The 22,312-nt window shown below is 45.7% G+C and overlaps 1 protein-coding gene across 1 annotated transcript in view; it reads left to right on the top strand.

Annotated features, from left to right (window-relative positions):
- washc5 (WASH complex subunit 5) overlaps positions 1 to 22,312 on the top strand; it is a 56,767-nt gene extending 34,455 nt beyond the window's left edge. Inside the window, 13 exon segments of the mRNA XM_045696319.1 lie at positions 2,797 to 2,877; positions 8,399 to 8,500; positions 8,958 to 9,137; positions 10,624 to 10,748; positions 11,174 to 11,336; positions 11,729 to 11,831; positions 12,963 to 13,042; positions 14,988 to 15,091; positions 15,670 to 15,799; positions 16,451 to 16,547; positions 20,303 to 20,456; positions 21,335 to 21,422; positions 21,825 to 22,312. Coding sequence (XP_045552275.1) covers positions 2,797 to 2,877; positions 8,399 to 8,500; positions 8,958 to 9,137; positions 10,624 to 10,748; positions 11,174 to 11,336; positions 11,729 to 11,831; positions 12,963 to 13,042; positions 14,988 to 15,091; positions 15,670 to 15,799; positions 16,451 to 16,547; positions 20,303 to 20,456; positions 21,335 to 21,422; positions 21,825 to 21,881 — 1,464 coding nt within the window. The 3' untranslated portion in view covers positions 21,882 to 22,312.

Below are 22,312 nucleotides of genomic sequence, written 5' to 3'. Positions count from 1 at the left end.
TAGTAGTGACTATAACTAGGGACCTATAGTAGTGACTATAACTAGGACCTATAGTAGTGACTATAACTAGGACCTATAGTAGTGACTATAACTAGGACCTATAGTAGTGACTATAACTAGGACCTATAGTAGTGACTATAACTAGGACCTATAGTAGTGACTATAACTAGGACCTATAGTAGTGACTATAACTAGGACCTATAGTAGTGTCTATAACTAGGACCTATAGTAGTGACTATAACTAGGACCTATAGTAGTGACTATAACTAGGACCTATAGTAGTGACTATAACTAGGACCTATAGTAGTGACTATAACTAGGACCTAAGTAGTGACTATAACTAGGACCTATAGTAGTGACTATAACTAGGACCTATAGTAGTGACTATAACTAGGACCTATAGTAGTGACTATAACTAGGACCTATAGTAGTGACTATAACTAGGACCTATAGTAGTGACTATAACTAGGACCTATAGTAGTGACTATAACTAGGACCTATAGTAGTGACTATAACTAGGACCTATAGTAGTGACTATAACTAGGACCTATAGTAGTGACTATAACTAGGACCTATAGTAGTGACTATAACTAGGACCTATAGTAGTGACTATAACTAGGACCTATACTATAACTAGGACCTATAGTAGTGACTATAACTAGGACCTATAGTAGTGACTATAACTAGGACCTATAGTAGTGACTATAACTAGGACCTATAGTAGTGACTATAACTAGGACCTATTACTATAACTAGGACCTATGTTACTATAACTAGGACCTATAGTAGTGACTATAACTAGGACCATAGTAGTAGTGACTATAACTAGGACCTATAGTAGTGACTATAACTAGGACCTATAGTAGTGACTATAACTAGGACCTATAGTAGTGACTATAACTAGGACCTATAGTAGTGACTATAACTAGGACCTATAGTAGTGACTATAACTAGGACCTATAGTAGTGACTATAACTAGGACCTATAGTAGTGACTATAACTAGGACCTATAGTAGTGACTATAACTAGGACCTATACTATAACTAGGACCTATAGTAGTGACTATAACTAGGACCTATAGTAGTGACTATAACTAGGACCTATAGTAGTGACTATAACTAGGACCTATAGTAGTGACTATAACTAGGACCTATAGTAGTGACTATAACTAGGACCTATAGTAGTGACTATAACTAGGACCTATAGTAGTGACTATAACTAGGACCTATAGTAGTGACTATAACTAGGACCTATTACTATAACTAGGACCTATAGTAGTGACTATAACTAGGACCTATACTATAACTAGGACCTATAGTAGTGACTATAACTAGGACCTATAGAGACTATAACTAGGACCTATAGTAGTGACTATAACTAGGACCTATAGTAGTGACTATAACTAGGACCTATAGTAGTGACTATAACTAGGACCTATAGTAGTGACTATAACTAGGACCTATAGTAGTGACTATAACTAGGACCTATAGTAGTGACTATAACTAGGACCTATAGTAGTGACTATAACTAGGACCTATAGTAGTGACTATAACGAGGACCTATAGTAGTGACTATAACTAGGACCTATAGTAGTGTCTATAAGCGAGGACCTATAGTAGTGACTATAACTAGGACCTATAGTAGTGACTATAACTAGGACCTATAGTAGTGACTATAACTAGGACCTATAGTAAGTGACTATAACTAGGACCTATAGTAGTGACTATAACTAGGACCTATAGTAGTATATAACTAGGACCTATAGTAGTGACTATAACTAGGACCTATATACTATAACTAGGACCTATAGTAGTGACTATAACTAGGACCTATACTATAACTAGGACCTATAGTAGTGACTATAACGAGGACCTATACTATAACTAGGACCTATAGTAGTGACTATAACTAGGACCTATAGAACTAGGACCTATATACTATAACTAGGACCTATAGTAGTGACTATAACTAGGACCTATAGTAGTGACTATAACTAGGACCTATGGACTATAACTAGGACCTATAGTAGTGACTATAACTAGGACCTATATGCTATAACTAGGACCTATAGTAGTGACTATAACTAGGGACCTATACTATAACTAGGACCTATAGTAGTGACTATAACTAGGACCTATACTATAACTAGGACCTATAGTAGTGACTATAACTAGGACTAGGACCTATAGTAGTGACTATAACTAGGACCTATACTATAACTAGGACCTATAGTAGTGACTATAACTAGGACCTATTAGTGACTATAACTAGGACCTATAGTAGTGACTATAACTAGGACCTATAGTAGTGACTATAACTAGGACCTATAGTAGTGACTGACATAGAGCTATAACTAGGACCTATAGTAGTGACTATAACTAGGACCTATAGTAGTGACTATAACTAGGACCTATAGTAGTGACTATAACTAGGACCTATAGTAGTGACTATAACTAGGACCTATAGTAGTGACTATAACTAGGACCTATAGTAGTGACTATAACTAGGACCTATACTATAACTAGGACCTATAGTAGTGACTATAACTAGGACCTATACTATAACTAGGACCTATAGTAGTGACTATAACTAGGACCTATAGTAGTGACTATAACTAGGAGCCAGAGTGTCCCTGACTAGGTTCCTGGCCCCTAACTGTGCAGAGGGAACAGATGCTCACTGAGTCTCCCCAAACCGTTCCTCTCTGGCTGAATGGAGCAGTGTTGGTGAGAGGCAGTGGGTTTTCTACAGCTGAACATCCTCGACTTGTTATTTCGTTCTTGATTTTTCTCCCAGGTTGCCAAACTCACCCACGCCATCTCCATCTTTACTGAAGGGATTCTGATGATGAAGACTACGCTGGTTGGAATCATCAAGGTCAGTTTTTAAATTAAAACGGCTTTAGATATGATGACTGCAGGTAGCCTAGTGGTTAGAGGGGAGGGACGGCAGGTAGACTAGTGGTTAGAGTGGAGGGACGGCAGGTAGCCTAGTGGTTAGAGTGGAGGGACGGCAGGTAGCCTAGTGGTTAGAGTGGAGGGACGGCAGGTAGCCTAGTGGTTAGAGTGGAGGGACGGCAGGTAGCCTAGTGGTTAGAGTGGAGGGACGGCAGGTAGACTAGTGGTTAGAGTGGAGGGACGGCAGGTAGCCTAGTGGTTAGAGTGGAGGGACGGCAGGTAGCCTAGTGGTTAGAGTGGAGGGACGGCAGGTAGCCTAGTGGTTAGAGTGGAGGGACGGCAGGTAGCCTAGTGGTTAGAGTGGAGGGACGGCAGGTAGTCTAGTGGTTAGAGTGGAGGGGTGGCAGGTAGCCTAGTGGTTAGAGTGGAGGGACGGCGGGTAGCCTAGTGGTTAGAGTGGAGGGGCGGCAGGTAGCCTAGTGGTTAGAGTGGAGGGACGGCAGGTAGCCTAGTGGTTAGAGTGGAGGGACGGCAGGTAGCCTAGTGGTTAGAGTGGAGGGACGGCAGGTAGCCTAGTGGTTAGAGTGGAGGGACGGCAGGTAGCCTAGTGGTTAGAGTGGAGGGGCGGCAGGTAGCCTAGTGGTTAGAGTGGAGGGACGGCAGGTAGTCTAGTGGTTAGAGTGGAGGGACGGCAGGTAGCCTAGTGGTTAGAGTGGAGGGACGGCAGGTAGCCTAGTGGTTAGAGTGGAGGGGGCGGCAGGTAGCCTAGTGGTTAGAGTGGAGGGGCGGCAGGTAGCCTAGTGGTTAGAGTGGAGGGACGGCAGGTAGCCTAGTGGTTAGAGTGGAGGGACGGCAGGTAGCCTAGTGGTTAGAGTGGAGGGACGGCAGGTAGCCCAGTGGTTCGAGTGGAGGGACGGCAGGCAGCCTAGTGGTTAGAGTGGAGGGGCGGCAGGTAGCCTAGTGGTTAGAGTGGAGGGACGGCAGGTAGCCTAGTGGTTAGAGTGGAGGGCGGCAGGCAGCCTAGTGGTTAGAGTGGAGGGACGGCAGGCAGCCTAGTGGTTAGAGTGGGGGGACGGCAGGTAGCCTAGTGGTTAGAGTGGAGGGACGGCAGGTAGCCTAGTGGTTAGAGTGGGGGAGCAGGTAGCCTAGTGGTTAGAGTGGAGGGGCGGCAGGTAGCCTAGTGGTTAGAGTGGAGGGACGGCAGGTAGCCTAGTGGTTAGAGGTGGAGGGACGGCAGGTAGACTAGTGGTTAGAGGGGGGAGGCAGGCAGCCTAGTGGTTAGAGGGGGAGGCAGGTAGCCTAGTGGTTAGAGGGAGGGGAGGCAGGTAGCCTAGTGGTTAGAGGGAGGGAGGCAGGTAGCCTAGTGGTTAGAGTGGAGGGACGGCAGGTAGCCTAGTGGTTAGAGGGGGAGGCAGGTAGCCTAGTGGTTAGAGGGGACCGGCAGGTAGCCTAGTGGTTAGAGTGGAGGGAGGCAGGTAGCCTAGTGGTTAGAGTGGAGGGACGGCAGGTAGCCTAGTGGTTAGAGTGGAGGGACGGCAGGTAGACTAGTGGTTAGAGGGAGGGACGGCAGGCAGCCTAGTGGTTAGAGGGAGGGGACGGCAGGTAGCCTAGTGGTTAGAGTGGAGGGACGGCAGGTAGCCTAGTGGTTAGAGTGGAGGGACGGCAGGTAGCCTAGTGGTTAGAGGGGGAGGCAGGTAGCCTAGTGGTTAGAGGGGAGAGGTAGCCTAGTGGTTAGAGTGAGGGAGGCAGGTAGCCTAGTGGTTAGAGTGGGGGACGGCAGGTAGCCTAGTGGTTAGAGGGGGGACGGCAGGTAGCCTAGTGGTTAGAGTGGAGGGACGGCAGGTAGCCTAGTGGTTAGAGTGGAGGGAGGCAGGTAGCCTAGTGGTTAGAGGGAGGGAGGCAGGTAGCCTAGTGGTTAGAGTGGAGGACGGCAGGTAGCCTAGTGGTTAGAGGGAGGGACGGGGTAGCCTAGTGGTTAGGAGGGGGGAGGCAGGTAGCCTAGTGGTTAGAGGGGGGACGGCAGGTAGCCTAGTGGTTAGAGTGGGAGGGAGGCAGGTAGCCTAGTGGTTAGAGTGGAGGGTCGGCAGGTAGCCTAGTGGTTGGTGGGGAGGCAGGTAGCCTAGTGGTGGGGGAGGCAGGTAGCCTAGTGGTTAGTGGGGAGGCAGGTAGCCTAGTGGTTAGAGTGGAGGGTGGCAGGTAGCCTAGTGGTTAGAGGGGAGGCAGGTAGCCTAGTGGTTGTGGAGGCAGGTAGCCTAGTGGTTAGGGAGGGGGGAGGCAGGTAGCCTAGTGGTTAGAGTGGAGGGACGGCAGGCAGCCTAGTGGTTAGAGTGGGGAGGCAGGTAGCTAGTGGTTAGAGTGGAGGGCGGCGGTAGCCTAGTGGTTAGAGGGGAGCAGGTAGCCAGTGGTTAGAGTGGAGGGAGCCAAGTGGAGCTAATGGTTAGAGGGGGGAGGCAGGTAGCCTAGTGGTTGGAGTGGGGACGGCAGGAGCCTAGTGGTTAGAGGGGGAGGCAGGTAGCCAGTGGTTAGGGGGGAGGCGTAGCCTAGTGGTTAGAGTGGAGGGACGGGGCGTGGTAGCTAGTGGTTAGGAGTGGAGGGACGGCGGGTACCATTGGTTAGAGTGGAGGGACGGCGGGTAGCCTAGTGGTTAGAGTGGAGGGACGGCGGGTAGCCTAGTGGTTAGAGTGGAGGGACGGCGGTAGCCTAGTGGTTAGAGTGGAGGGACGGGGTAGCCTAGTGGTTAGAGTGGAGTGGACGGCGGGTAGCCTAGTGGTTAGAGTGGAGGGACGGCGGGTAGCCTAGTGGTTAGAGGGAGGGACGGCAGGTAGCCTAGTGGTTAGAGTGGAGGGACGGCAGGTAGCCTAGTGGTTAGAGTGGAGGGACGGCAGGTAGCCCAGTGGTTAGAGTGGAGGGACGGCAGGTTAGCCTAGTGGTTAGAGTGGAGGGACGGCAGGTAACCTAGTGGTTAGAGGAGGGACGGCAGGTAGCCTAGTGGTTAGAGTGGAGGGACGGCAGGTAGCCTAGTGGTTAGAGTGGGAGGGACGGCAGGCCTAGTGGTTAGAGTGGAGGGACGGCAGGTAGCCTAGTGGTTAGAGTGGAGGGACGGCAGGTAGCCTAGTGGAAAAGAGAGTGGAGGGACGGCAGTGGCCTAGTGGTTGAGTGGAGGGGCGGCAGGTAGCCTAGTGGTTAGAGTGGAGGGACGGCAGGTAACCTAGTGGTTAGAGTGAAGGACTGGCAGGTAGCCTAAGGTTAGAGCAGGTAGCCTAGTGGTTGGTGGAAGACTGACAAATAACCTAGTGGTTAGAGTGAAGGACTGACAGTAACCTAATTGGGTGGGCGATTAGAGCAGTAGCCTAGTGGTTAGAGTGGAGGGACGGCAGGTAGCCTAGTGGTTAGAGTGGAGGCGCAGGGTAGCCTAGTGGTTAGAGGAACAAGGTAAAACAATCTGTCGTTCTGCCCCTGAACAAGGTAAAACAATCTGTCGTTCTGCCCCTGAACAAGGTAAAACAATCTGTCGTTCTGCCCCTGAACAAGGTATAACAATCTGTCGTTCTGCCCCTGAACAAGGTAAAACAATCTGTCGTTCTGCCCCTGAACAAGGTAAAACAATCTGTCGTTCTGCCCCTGAACAAGGTATAACAATCTGTCGTTCTGCCCCTGAACAAGGTAAAACAATCTGTCGTTCTGCCCCTGAACAAGGTAAAACAATCTGTCGTTCTGCCCCTGAACAAGGTAAAACAATCTGTCGTTCTGCCCCTGAACAAGGTAAAACAATCTGTCGTTCTGCCCCTGAACAAGGTAAAACAATCTGTCGTTCTGCCCCTGAACAAGGTAAAACAATCTGTCGTTCTGCCCCTGAACAAGGTAAAACAATCTGTCGTTCTGCCCCTGAACAAGGTAAAACAATCTGTCGTTCTGCCCCTGAACAAGGTAAAACAATCTGTCGTTCTGCCCCTGAACAAGGTAAAACAATCTGTCGTTCTGCCCCTGAACAAGGTAAAACAATCTGTCGTTCTGCCCCTGAACAAGGTAAAACAATCTGTCGTTCTGCCCCTGAACAAGGTATAACAATCTGTCGTTCTGCCCCTGAACAAGGTATAACAATCTGTCGTTCTGCCCCTGAACAAGGTAAAACAATCTGTCGTTCTGCCCTGAACAAGGTAAAACAATCTGTCGTTCTGCCCCTGAACAAGGTAAAACAATCTGTCGTTCTGCCCCTGAACAAGGTAAAACAATCTGTCGTTCTGCCCCTGAACAAGGTAAAACAATCTGTCGTTCTGCCCCTGAACAAGGTATAACAATCTGTCGTTCTGCCCCTGAACAAGGTATAACAATCTGTCGTTCTGCCCCTGAACAAGGTAAAACAATCTGTCGTTCTGCCCCTGAACAAGGTATAACAATCTGTCGTTCTGCCCCTGAACAAGGTATAACAATCTGTCGTTCTGCCCCTGAACAAGGTAAAACAATCTGTCGTTCTGCCCTGAACAAGGTAAAACAATCTGTCGTTCTGCCCCTGAACAAGGTAAAACAATCTGTCGTTCTGCCCCTGAACAAGGTAAAACAATCTGTCGTTCTGCCCCCTGAACAAGGTAAAACAATCTGTCGTTCTGCCCTGAACAAGGTAAAACAATCTGTCGTTCTGCCCCTGAACAAGGTAAAACAATCTGTCGTTCTGCCCCTGAACAAGGTAAAACAATCTGTCGTTCTGCCCCTGAACAAGGTATAACAATCTGTCGTTCTGCCCCTGAACAAGGTAAAACAATCTGTCGTTCTGCCCCTGAACAAGGTAAAACAATCTGTCGTTCTGCCCCTGAACAAGCGTCACGAGAATGTTCAATCCCAGTGACGATAACTAAACAGTAATTTAAGCTTTGACCAATCCCCCGAGGTTTATAAGACCCTGGGATTTAATAATAATTAGGCTAAGTCTCAGATTCTCCAAATGGTTCATTGTTCTTTATTCACGAGAGCTCTGAAGTCAAAAAATGCAAACACAGTCATTTTATAACTCCCACCTACACACACACACACACACACACAGTTTATCACTTTTGTACCAGCCTGGCAGTTTCTAGCCGTTTCTCTCCTCCCTAGATTAGAGGGGCCTTGGAAAGGCCCTCCTTCCTGTTGTCAGTTTTCAGAGTTACAACCAGGTCATGTGTAGTTCAGTTGTCCTTTGTTTTCTCAACCATACCTTTCTCACCCTTAACTTGTCTCACACACATTATTGGATTATAGTCTTATAATTCTAATACATTTCACACCGTTAAATACGTTTCAGGGTGGAATTCTTTAGTCATTACTTTAAACATATAAATTCCTTTATCAACAAGGCAGTTAACCCACTGTTCGTCATGGTGGTCGTCATTGTAAAATAAGAATTTGTTCTTAACTGACTTGCCTCGTTTTAAATAAAAGTTAAATAAAATAAAAATATATATTTTTATAATTGAGAAAATGTGTCTAAATGCATAAGTCTTACCTTTTTCATGGCGTCTCTTCAGGTGGATCCCAAGCAGCTCCTGGAAGATGGTATCAGGAAGGAGTTGGTGAGAAGAGTAGCCTACGCTCTACACAAAGGACTTATCTTTAACCCCAAGGCTAAGGTGAGATATCTGACCATGACACAGCACAATATCAACCGTTCCGTGGGGCTCCCGAGTGGCGCAGCGGTCTAAGGCACTGCATCTCAGTGCTAGAGGAGTCACTACAGTCCCTGGTTCGATTCCAGGCTGTATCACATCCCGGCCGTGATTGGGAGTCCCATAGGGTGGCGCACAATTGACCCAGCGTCGTCCGGGTTTGGCCGGGGGTAGGCCGTCCATTGTAAATAAGAATTGTTTCTTAACTGACTTGCCTAGTTAAATAAGTTACATTTATAAATATATCCTCAGTACCATTCAGCACAATGTTAACCGTCACTTTCAAAACTTTCTAAGTTTGTTCAGGTTTTATTCATGACAGAATACAAAACAAACTTGTCTGCTAACTTGAAAATGTAAAAAAGAAATGAAGTGTTACAGAATATGAATCGTGGTAAATTTCAATCTCACACCTGGTCAGACCAGTGAGTTGATGCTGAAGCTGAAGGAGATGGCAGCCACCATGGATGGCTTCTACCGGTCCTTTGAGTACATCCAGGATTACGTCTCCATCTACGGCCTGAAGATCTGGCAGGAGGAAGTCTCTCGTATCATCAACTACAACGTGGAGCAGGAATGCAACAGTTTCCTGCGCACCAAGGTTGGACCTTTTATTTATATATATATATATATATATATATATATAGTCACATGGCTCTTTCTCAGTTGGTCTGGTTGATTCCTTTAAACATTAAAACATCATCCAAAACGAACGAGGAAACATTACATTCCTCGCCTCGTTCTCAATCGTATTGGAGGAGAAGGTCCAAGCCTCCCGTCTACTAATTAAATCAAAGTTTATTTGTCACGTGCGCCGAATACAGTGAAATGTTTACTTACAGGCTCTAACCAACAGTGCAAAAAAGGTATTAGGTGAACAATAGGTAGGTAAAGAAATAAAACAACAGTAAAAAGACAGGATATACACAGTAGAGAGGATATATACAGTAGAGGTTATATACAGTAGAGAGGCTATATACAGTAGAGAGGCTATATACAGTAGAGAGGCTATATACAGTAGAGAGGATATATACAGTAGAGAGGCTATATACAGTAGAGAGGTTATATACAGTAGAGAGGTTATATACAGTAGAGAGGCTATATACAGTAGAGGGGCTATATACAGTAGAGAGGTTATATACAGTAGAGAGGCTATATACAGTAGAGAGGATATATACAGTAGAGAGGCTATATACAGTAGAGAGGATATATACAGTAGAGAGGCTATAAACAGTAGAGAGGATATATACAGTAGAGAGGATATATACAGTAGAGGCTATATACAGTAGAGAGGCTATATACAGTAGCGAGGCTATATACAGTAGAGAGGCTATAAACAGTAGAGAGGCTATAAACAGTAGAGAGGCTATAAACAGTAGAGAGGCTGCATACAGTAGAGAGGCTATATACAGTAGAGAGGCTATATACAGTAGAGAGGATATATACAGTAGAGGCTATATACAGTAGAGAGGCTATATACAGTAGAGAGGCTATATACAGTAGAGAGGCTATAAACAGTAGAGAGGCTGCATACAGTAGAGAGGCTATATACAGTAGAGAGGCTATATACAGTAGAGAGGCTATATACAGTAGAGAGGCTATATACAGTAGAGAGGCTATATACAGTAGAGAGGATATATACAGTAGAGGCTATATACAGTAGCGAGGCTATATACAGTAGAGAGGCTATATACAGTAGCGAGGCTATATACAGTAGAGAGGCTGCATACAGTAGAGAGGCTATATACAGTAGAGAGGCTATATACAGTAGAGAGGCTATATACAGTAGAGAGGCTATATACAGTAGAGAGGCTGCATACATTAGAGAGGCTATACGCAGTAGAGAGGCTATACACAGTAGAGAGGCTACACGCAGTAGAGAGGCTATGGACAGTAGAGAGGCTATATAGAGTAGAGAGGCTATAAACAGTATATATTAGCTGGTTGAATCAGGTTAGTTACAACTGGGCGTTGGATTGAAAACCATACAGGAGAGTAGCTCTCCAGAAACGGGGTTGGGAAAGCCCTGGTTTAAATGATATACGTACTATTTAAACGGCTAATGTTTAGCTCTTTGTGTTTCTTAGATCCAGGATTGGCAGAGTGTCTACCAGTCGACTCATATCCCCATCCCCAAGTTCCCCTCGGTCGATGAGTCGGCCACCTTCATAGGACGACTCTGTAGAGAGATCCTCCGCATCACAGACCCCAAGTAGGTATCTCTCTCCATGTCATCTTGGTGGCATCAGTCTGTGAGCTTATAGGTACACTGCCTTCTCATTCAAGGGTATTTATTTGTACTATTTTCTACATTGTAGAATATATATATATATATATATATATCATTTTTTTTTAAACGATGAAATTACACATATGGAGTCATGTAGTAACCAAACAAGTTAATAGCCACCCTTTGCCTTGATGACAGCTTTGCACACTCTTGGCATTCTCTCAACCAGCTTCACCTGGAATGCTTTTCCAACAGTCATCAAGGCGAAAGGGTGGCTATTTGAAGATTAGTTATGGAAGGTAGCGTTGGTGTTCTTTTAACACGTCTGTTTTGGGTTTACTCTCTTCTCAGTGCTTTGAAAATATGTCTTAATAATGCTACGGTTGACCTGTTACCTGTGTTCCCAGAGTGACGTGTTACATGGACCAGTTGAACACCTGGTACGACCTGAAGACCCACCAGGAAGTGACCAACAACCGTCTGTTCTCTGAGATACAGGACACCTTGGGGACCTTCGGCCTCAACGGGCTCGACAGGCTACTCTGCTTCATGATCGTCAAGGAACTGCAGGTCACATGATATTATGAAACCCAGCCTGCCAGCCTATGAATACAACTCTCCTATCTATTAGGATGCTATGGAACCTTACTACCTCAGTCCTAACAACTATTTAACCTTTTTATTTAACCAGCTTGTACCCATTTTTTTTGTACTTCAAACAATCATGATATTGAGGTCAATATGAGTTTGCTGTTATGTTTTAATACAGATACTGTCATTCGTAGCTTCACTTTTCTGTAGAGACAACGCCAGTCATTATCATTCAACAAGCACATATTGCAGTGTGAGTCGGCTCACCTGTTTTTAAATCTTGAATACATTTAGAGTCATTCAAGTGTTTCCGGGTTTGTTATTGCTTCCCCTCAAGGTTCCGTAACATGACAGGTTTTTTGTTCCGTTAGAACTTCCTGTCGGTGTTTCAGAAGACCATCCTGAGAGACAAGGCTATGGTGGATGTCTTTAAAGCCATGCTGAGCGCTGTCAATCCCGTCAAAGGTATTGTGGGTAGGTATCAACAGCTCAGGAAGGATTCTTACCAGGGTTGTGTACAACTTTTTGCAGTGGAAACCAAAAAAAATTGTCATTTTCTTCCATTTGGTGCCAAGTGAACAGGACCCAGAGATTATGACCAGGGAACATTATCCTCCCAGTGAACAGGAGATTATGACCAGGGAACATTATCCTCCCACTGAACAGGAGATTATGACCAGGGAACATTATCCTCCCACTGAACAGGAGATTATGACCAGGGAACATTATCCTCCCACTGAACAGGACCCAGAGATTATGACCAGGGAACATTATCCTCCCAGTGAACAGGAGATTATGACCAGGGAACATTATCCTCCCACTGAACAGGAGATTATGACCAGGGAACATTATCCTCCCAGTGAACAGGAGATTATGACCAGGGAACATTATCCTCCCAGTGAACAGGAGATTATGACCAGGGAACATTATCCTCCCACTGAACAGGAGATTCTGAACAGGGAACATTATCCTCCCACTGAACAGGACCCAGAGATTATGACCAGGGAACATTATCCTCCCACTGAACAGGACCCAGAGATTATGACCAGGGAACATTATCCTCCCACTGAACAGGGGATTATGACCAGGGAACATTATCCTCCCACTGAACAGGACCCAGAGATTATGACCAGGGAACATTATCCTCCCAGTGAACAGGAGATTATGACCAGGGAACATTATCCTCCCACTGAACAGGAGATTATGACCAGGGAACATTATCCTCCCAGTGAACAGGAGATTATGACCAGGGAACATTAGGCTCCCACTGAACAGGAGATTATGACCAGGGAACATTATCCTCCCACTGAACAGGACCCAGAGATTATGACCAGGGAACATTATCCTCCCAGTGAACAGGAGATTATGACCAGGGAACATTATCCTCCCAGTGAACAGGAGATTATGACCAGGGAACATTATCCTCCCAGTGAACAGGAGATTATGACCAGGGAACATTATCCTCCCAGTGAACAGGAGATTATGACCAGGGAACATTATCCTCCCAGTGAACAGGAGATTATGACCAGGGAACATTATCCTCTGGTTATGACTGTCCAGGCCGTCATCACTCACTGTTGCATTTCTTTGTCTTCTTTCTGTCAGCAAATGCCAGTAAAGTCTACGCCAACGCTGTCGCCAAAACGCAGAAGATCTGGGGTCCGTACTTGGAATCCATCATGAAGGTACTGTGTTTCGTTGACCTGTTTTAGCAATACCAACTTAATGTTATGAACTACACAACCTCTTCGTTCAGTGATCGTTCTCTAGATTACTATAATCTAAGATGGGTGACGGTGCAGAACCTGCTGTAGGGTTAACACACTGGCCACAATAACATGTACAGTTGAAGTCGGAAGTTTACATACACTTAGGTTGGAGTCATTAAAACTTGTTTTTCAACCACTCCACAAATTTCTTGTTAGTAAACTATAGTTTTGGCAAGTCGGTTAGGACATCTACTTTGTGCATGACACAAGTAATTTTTCCAACAATTGTTTACAGACAGATGATTTCACTTATAATTCACTGTAACACAATGTGGGTCAGAAGTTTACATACACTAAGTTGACTGTGCCTTTAAACAGCTTGGAAAATTCCAGAAAAATATGTCATGGCTTTAGAAGCTTCTGATAGGCTAATTGACATCATTTGAGTCAATTGGAGGTGTACCTTTTTAATTTTTTATTTTACCGTTATTTTACCAGGTAAGTTGACTGAGAACATGTTCTCATTTACAGCAGCGACCTGGGGAATAGTTACAGGGGAGAGGAGGGGGATGAATGAGCCAATTGTATGCTGGGGATGATTAGGTGGGCGTGACGGTATGAAGGCCAGATTGGGAATTTAGCCAGGACACCAGGGGTTAACACCCCTACTCTTACAATAAGTGTCATGGGATCTTTAATGACCTCAGAGAGTCAGGACACTCTATCTATATCCACAGTAAAACGAGTCCTATATCAACATAACCTGAAAGGCCGCTCAGCAAGGAAGAAGCCACTGCTCCAAAACCGCCATAAAAAAGCCAGACTACGGTTTGCATCTGCACATGGGGACAGAGATTGTACTTTTTGGAGAAATGTCTCTGGTCTGATGAAACAAAAATAGAACTGTTTGGCCATAATGACCATCGTTATGTTTGGAGGAAAAGGGGGGAGGCTTGCAAGCCGAAGAACACCATCCCAACCGTGAAGCACGGGGGTGGCAGCATCATGTTGTGGGGGTGCTTTGCTGCAGGAGGGACTGGTGCACTTCACAAAATAGATGGCATCATGAGATCATGAGGAAGGAGAATTATGTGGCTATATTGAAGCAAAATCTCAAGACTTCAGTCAGGAAGTTAAAGCTTGGTCGCAAATGGGTCTTCCAAATGGACAATGACCCCAAGCATACTTACAAAGTTGTGGCAAAATGGCTTAAGGACAACAAAGTCAAGGTATTTGAGTGGCCATCACAAAGCCCTGACCTCAATCCCATAGAACATTTGTGGGCAGAACTGAAAAAGTGTTTGCGAGCAAGGAGGCCTACAAACCTGACTCAGTTACACCAGCTCTGTCAGGAAGAACTTTTTGTGGGACGCTTGTGGAAGGCTACCCGAAACGTTTGACCCCAGTTAAACAATTTAAAGGCAATGCTACCAAATACTAATTGATTGTATGTAAACTTCTGACCCACTGGGAATGTGATGAAAGAAATAAAAGCTGAAATAAATCATTCTCTCTATTATTATTCTGACATTTCACATTCTTAAAATAAAGTGGTGATCCTAACTGACCTAAGACAGGGAATTTTTACTAGGATTAAATGTCAGGGACTGTGTGAAACTGAGTTTAAATGTATTTGGCTAAGGTGTATGTAAACTTCCCACTTCAACTGTACCTCCAAGGTTTATTACAAGTTGAGCTGTCTTCTACACACTCACAGTCTAAACGCTGAATTGCAGTATACAGACAAAAAGGGAGATCAAAGTGACTTGAAGAAGAAGAAGGAAAAAACAATTCTAATCTTGTAGAAGTCTCTGGAGGTCTCAAGTCTTGACGTAGAGACGCGTGTGTATATACCCTTCCCCACCGGGGAGAGCGGGGTTCAATCCCTGTATGGAAGTGACACGGGGTTGTTTTCCCTCAGGTTGGTCAGATGCAGATCCTGAGGCAACAGATCGCCAACGAGCTGAACTACTCCTGCAAGTTTGACTCCAAACACCTGGCCGCTGCGCTGGAGAACCTCAACAAGTCAGTGCCCATCTGAGATGATGCGTTAGAGAGACATGACATTTTGTTATAAGTCTTTTGTTATAAGACGTTATGAAGGCTCGTACATGTTTTAATTATTAATAAAAGATGGTATACCTTGCAGGCTTTAAAAGTAAAGGGTTTTACTGTTCATTTGAAACGGGGAAGAGTGATTGTTGCTTGTCATGAAAGGGATGGCCGTTGTCATGGAGTTTCTTATCACTAGACATGGAAAAGTCAGAACATATTTAATTTTAACATGCATGTTTCTACTAATTGGTCTTTTGACCAATCGGATCAGCTCTTTTACAACTAATTGGTATTTTGACCAATCAGATCAGCTCTTTTACCACTAATTGATCTTTTGACCAATCAGATCAGCTCTTTTACCACTAATAGGTCTTTTGACCAATCGGATCAGCTCTTTTACCAGTAATCGGGCAAAAGTTCAGAATTTGTCTGCGTGTGTAAACTCGGCCTAAAAGTGTGAACCCGGTAAAGTAATGTTGCTATAATAGTTTTTATCTGTCATTTAAAGGCTGTGTTGAATAGTCAGGTGTCTGCTGTTTCTACCGTAGGTCTCTACTGGCTGATATAGAAGCCCACTACCAGGACCCCAGCCTTCCATACCCCAAGGAGGACAACAACCTGCTGTATGAGATCACAGCCTCTCTGGAGGCAGCAGGCATTCACAACCCACTCAACAAGGTCTGGCTTCTAATTACTATTATTACTGCTACTATTATTAATACTACTACTATTATTATTTCTACTACTGCTACTGCTGCTACTATTATTAATACTACTACTATTACTACTGCTATTACTACTGCTACTACTACTGTTAATACTGCTACTACTATTATTAATACTGCTACTACTACTATTAATACTACTACTACTACTACTACTACTACTGTTAATACTACTACTACTAATTCTACTACTACTACTAATACTACTACTACTACTGTTAATACTACTACTACTACTGTTAATACTACTACTACTACTACTGTTAATACTACTACTACTACTACTACTGTTAATACTACTACTACTACTACTGTTAATACTACTACTACTACTACTACTACTACTGTCAATACTGCTACTACTACTACTGTCAATACTGCTACTACTACTATTAATACTGCTGCTACTACTGTTAATACTACTGCTACTAGTATTATTAATACTACTACTACTACTGTTAATACTACTACCACTACTATTAATACTATATGTTGTAGATCTACATTACAACCCAGCACCTCCCTTACATCAGCTGTTCTATATGTTGTAGATCTACATTACAACCCAGCACCTCCCTTACTTCACCTGTTCTATATGTTGTAGATCTACATTACAACCAAGCGCCTGCCTTACTTTCCTATCGTCAACTTCCTCTTCATCATCGCTCAGCTGCCTAAACTGCAGTACAGCAAAAACCAAGGTGAGTTTCAGTCAACATTATTGATACTGACAGGGGAAATCAAGGTGAGTTTGAATCAACTTTATTGATACCGTAATTTCCGGACTATTAAGCGCACCTGAATATAAGCCGCACCCACTGAATTTTTTGAAAATTATTATTTTGAACATAAATAAGCCGCACATGTCTATAAGCCGCAGGTGCCTACCGGTACATTGAAACAAATGAACTTTACACAGGCTTTAACGAAACACGGCTTGTAACAAAAAATACAAAATTAGCAGTAAGCTTTAGTTGTCTTTTTGCACTGAGTCAATTCCTCACGCTGCTGTTTCCAACGTCTTATCATCGACTCATTAAGACCAAGCTCCCGTGCAGCAGCTCTATTTCCTTTTCCAACAGCCAGATCAATCGCCTTCAACTTGAAAGCGGCATCATATGCATTTCTCCGTGTCTTTGCCATGATGAGGGTGACAAAATGACTACCGTAATCACAATGATGGGAAGTTTGAGAGCGCTCGATTTAATCTAAACAAAGTTGTTTGACCTTAACCCGTTCGGCAATTTCATTGGTCTAATGAAAGCTTCATGCCGCCAAAAAACTGAGCACGTCACAGAATGTGTTTTTTTGGAGAGAAAAAAATTGAAAGCGGGAAAAATCCATATATTAGCCGCGTCATTGTTCAAAGCATGGGAAAAAAAGTTGCGGCTTATAGTCCGGAAATTACGGTACTCACGGGAAATCAAGGTGAGTTTCAAGCAACTTTATTGATACTCACAGGGGAAATTCAATTTTTCACCATCATATGACATATACACTGAGTATACAAAACATTAAGGACACCTGCTCTTTCCATGTGAAAGGTATGATCCCTTATTGATGTCACTTGTTAAATCCACTTCAGTGTAGATGAAGGGGAGGAGACGAGTTAAAGAACGATTTTTAAGCCTTGAAACAATTGAGACATGGATTGTGTATGTCTGCCATTCAGAGGGTGAACGGGCAAGACAAAAGATTTAAGAACCTTTGAACATGGTATGGTAGTAGGTACCAGGTAGAGGGCTGGGTTCCCCTGGGTCCTGATGGTAGTAGGTACCAGGTAGAGGGCTGGGTTCCCCTGGGTCCTGATGGTAGTAGGTACCAGGTAGAGGGCTGGGTTCCCCTGGGTCCTGATTGTATGGTAGTAGGTACCAGGTAGAGGGCTGGGTTCCCCTGGGTCCTGATGGTAGTAGGTACCAGGTAGAGGGCTGGGTTCCCCTGGGTCCTGATGGTAGTAGGTACCAGGTAGAGGGCTGGGTTCCCCTGGGTCCTGATGGTAGTAGGTACCAGGTAGAGGGCTGGGTTCCCCTGGGTCCTGATGGTAGTAGGTACCAGGTAGAGGGCTGGGTTCCCCTGGGTCCTGATGGTAGTAGGTACCAGGTAGAGGGCTGGGTTCCCTGGGTCCTATGGTATGGTAGTAGGTACCAGGTAGAGGGCTGGGTTCCCCTGGGTCCTGATGGTAGTAGGTACCAGGTAGAGGGCTGGGTTCCCCTGGGTCCTGATGGTAGTAGGTACCAGGTAGAGGGCTGGGTTCCCCTGGGTCCATGGATGGTAGTAGGTACCAGGTAGAGGGCTGGGTTCCCCTGGGTCCTGATGGTAGTAGGTACCAGGTAGAGGGCTGGGTTCCCCTGGGTCCTGATGGTAGTAGGTACCAGGTAGAGGGCTGGGTTCCCCTGGGTCCTGATGGTAGTAGGTACCAGGTAGAGGGCTGGGTTCCCCTGGGTCCTGATGGTAGTAGGTACCAGGTAGAGGGCTGGGTTCCCCTGGGTCCTGATGGTAGTAGGTACCAGGTAGAGGGCTGGGTTCCTCTGGGTCCTGATGGTAGTAGGTACCAGGTAGAGGGCTGGGTTCCTCTGGGTCCTGATGGTAGTAGGTACCAGGTAGAGGGCTGGGTTCCCCTGGGTCCTGATGGTAGTAGGTACCAGGTAGAGGGCTGGGTTCCTCTGGGTCCTGATGGTAGTAGGTACCAGGTAGAGGGCTGGGTTCCCCTGGGTCCTGATGGTAGTAGGTACCAGGTAGAGGGCTGGGTTCCCCTGGGTCCTGATGGTAGTAGGTACCAGGTAGAGGGCTGGGTTCCCCTGGGTCCTGATGGTAGTAGGTACCAGGTAGAGGGCTGGGTTCCTCTGGGTCCTGATGGTAGTAGGTACCAGGTAGAGGGCTGGGTTCCCCTGGGTCCTGATGGTAGTAGGTACCAGGTAGAGGGCTGGGTTCCCCTGGGTCCTGATGGTAGTAGGTACCAGGTAGAGGGCTGGGTTCCCCTGGGTCCTGATGGTAGTAGGTACCAGGTAGAGGGCTGGGTTCCCCTGGGTCCTGATGGTAGTAGGTACCAGGTAGAGGGCTGGGTTCCCCTGGGTCCTGATGGTAGTAGGTACCAGGTAGAGGGCTGGGTTCCCCTGGGTCCTGATGGTAGTAGGTACCAGGTAGAGAGCTGGGTTCCTCTGGGTCCTGATGGTAGTAGGTACCAGGTAGAGGGCTGGGTTCCTCTGGGTCCTGATGGTAGTAGGTACCAGGTAGAGGGCTGGGTTCCTCTGGGTCCTGATGGTAGTAGGTACCAGGTAGAGGGCTGGGTTCCTCTGGGTCCTGATGGTAGTAGGTACCAGGTAGAGGGCTGGGTTCCCCTGGGTCCTGATGGTAGTAGGTACCAGGTAGAGGGCTGGGTTCCCCTGGGTCCTGATGGTAGTAGGTACCAGGTAGAGGGCTGGGTTCCCCTGGGTCCTGATGGTAGTAGGTACCAGGTAGAGGGCTGGGTTCCCCTGGGTCCTGATGGTAGTAGGTACCAGGTAGAGGGCTGGGTTCCCCTGGGTCCTGATGGTAGTAGGTACCAGGTAGAGGGCTGGGTTCCCCTGGGTCCTGATGGTAGTAGGTACCAGGTAGAGGGCTGGGTTCCTCTGGGTCCTGATGGTAGTAGGTACCAGGTAGAGGGCTGGGTTCCCCTGGGTCCTGATGGTAGTAGGTACCAGGTAGAGGGCTGGGTTCCCCTGGGTCCTGATGGTAGTAGGTACCAGGTAGAGGGCTGGGTTCCCCTGGGTCCTGATGGTATGGTGGTAGGGTAGTAGGGATGAAGAAGTCAGTCCTGCGCAGACCTCTAGTGCCAGGAACACCGGTTTGTCAAGAACTGCAACGCTACTGGGTGCCTGTGTAAAGGCGACCAATGAGTGCCTGTGTAAAGGCGACCAATGAGACACATCCTCTCCAGAACAACCAGGGGGAACGGTTACCATGGTGATGTGTTTTCATTCATCTTCCTGTCTGAATTGTCCATGTAGGACCACATTGGGGATAAGTGTTGCGTAATGCTTTCATATGTTCTGCTCTCTTGATTTGATTTTATCCGTCAGTAAAAAAATATATAAATAAGTAATCCCCCAAAAAATGTAATTAACAAAAAAAAGTAATATCTGGTCCTGACCCCATGTTGAGTGTGTCCACCATGTGATTGGCTGGTCCTGACCCCATGTTGAGTGCGGTCCACCATGTGATTGGCTGGTCCTGACCCCATGTTGAGTGTGTCCACCATGTGAATGGCTGGTCCTGACCCCATGTTGAATGTGTCCACCATGTGATTGGCTGGTCCTGACCCCATGTTGAGTGCGTCCACCATGTGATTGGCTGGTCCTGACCCCATGTGATTGGCTGGTCCTGACCCCATGTTGAGTGCGTCCACCATGTGATTGGCTGGTCCTGACCCATGTTGAGTGCGTCCACCACGTGATTGGCTGTTCTCCTATTTGTCCAGGGATGACGTGCAGGAAAGCCACCGACCCGGTCGACTGGTCTCCTCTGGTTCTGGGCCTGCTCACTCTGCTCAAGCAGTTCCACTCCAGATACACAGAGCAGTTCCTGGCTCTCATTGGGCAATTCATACGCTCTGTCATGGAACAGTGCACCAGGTACATGTCCATCCATCCATCCATCCATCCATCCATCCCTCCATCCATCCATCCATCCATCCATCCCTCCATCCATCCATCCCTTCATCCATCCCTTCATCCATCCCTCCATCATCCATCCATCCATCCACTCATCCATCCCTCCATCCATCCATCCATCCACTCATCCATCCCTCCATCCATCCCTCCATCCATCCATCCATCCATCCACTCATCCATCCCTCCATCCATCCACTCATCCATCCCTCCCTCCCTCCCTCCATCCCTCCATCCCTCCATCCATCCCTCCCTCCCTCCATCCCTCTATCCCTCCCTCTATCCCTCCCTCCATCCCTCCATCCCTCCCTCCATCCATCCCTCCATCCATCCCTCCCTCCATCCCTCTATCCCTCCCTCCATCCCTCCATCCCTCCCTCCATCCATCCCTCCATCCATCCCTCCCTCCCTCCCTCCATCCCTCCATCCATCCCTCCCTCCCTCCATCCCTCCATCCCTCCCTCCCTCCCTCCCTCCCTCCCTCCCTCCATCCATCCTTTGATTGATTGATTGATTGATTGATTTTTTTATTTGCCAGTTTAAAAACCTCACATATACACATTAATTTTAAGAACGTGACAGTGATATCACAGTAAAGTCAGATGTATTTATATATAATACATTTAGTGCTAGTGTTGTAATGTTGCCCAAGGCTGCTATTTCAAACAGCTCTTTCTTGCAAAAAAACCCCCCAAATGTTATCTCCATAGATCTAATCTGTATAAATACAATTTGAAATGTAAAATTAAGTACATTTGTGGATCACTGTGCTATTATATGTGGATTATATTCTGCTTCAAATTCAATGAAATTGAGATTTTGGGTAAATCATTATTTTACAGTCAGAAGATCCCGGACATGCCGTCTGATGTGGTGGGAGCTCTGATGTTTCTGGAGGATTACGTACGCTACACCAAACTGCCTCGCAAGGTAGGATTAGGATTGGATTATGATTGGATTAGGATTGGATTAGGATTGGATTAGGATTAGATTAGGATTGGATTAGGATTGGATTAGGATTGGATTAGATTAGGATTAGATTAGGATTGGATTAGATTAGGATTGGATTAGGATTAGATTAGGATTGGATTAGATTAGGATTAGATTAGGATTGGATTAGGATTGGATTAGGATTGGATTAGGATTGGATTAGATTAGGATTAGATTAGGATTGGATTAGATTAGGATTGGATTAGGATTGGATTAGGATTAGATTAGGATCAGGATTAGCAACAACACCCATGGGGGAAAGAAAATACTATAGATATTTATCTGGAATATTACATTTTACATACATATAATAATCTGTTGTTGTTTTTCTGTTTTTTAAAGGTGGCCGAGGCCCATGTGCCAAGTTTCATCTTCGACGAGTTCAGGACAGTCCTGTGAAGATCTGGATAAAGGACTCGAGTTCAGGACAGTCCTGTGAAGATCTGGATAAAGGACTCGAGTTCAGGATGGTCCTGTGAAGATCTGGATAAAGGACTCGAGTTCAGGACAGTCCTGTGAAGATCTGGATAAAGACCTCGAGTTCAGGATGGTCCTGTGAAGATCTGGATAAAGGACTCGAGTTCAGGATGGTCCTGTGAAGATCTGGATAAAGGACTCTTCCTTTAACTTTCTGTTGATTCATTCATTTTGACTTTAATTAAAGCTCTTCCTTACGTAATGACCTTTAATGTGCTAATTCTTTAGTAACACTGTAAATAGTTGAATGGTTTTTAATAACATCATTTGTTGCCAACCTTGGTATAATGTAACTGTGGTAATATGTCATAAATTAAAAACAAAAGAGGCTTTGAATAAATCTAATGATATAT

The sequence above is a fragment of the Salmo salar genome, chromosome ssa02 (assembly GCF_905237065.1).
Source record: "Salmo salar chromosome ssa02, Ssal_v3.1, whole genome shotgun sequence".
Classification (NCBI taxonomy): Eukaryota; Metazoa; Chordata; class Actinopteri; order Salmoniformes; family Salmonidae; genus Salmo; species Salmo salar.
The sequence above is the reverse complement of the archived record's forward strand: the minus strand, read 5'-3'. Positions and strand labels throughout refer to the sequence as shown.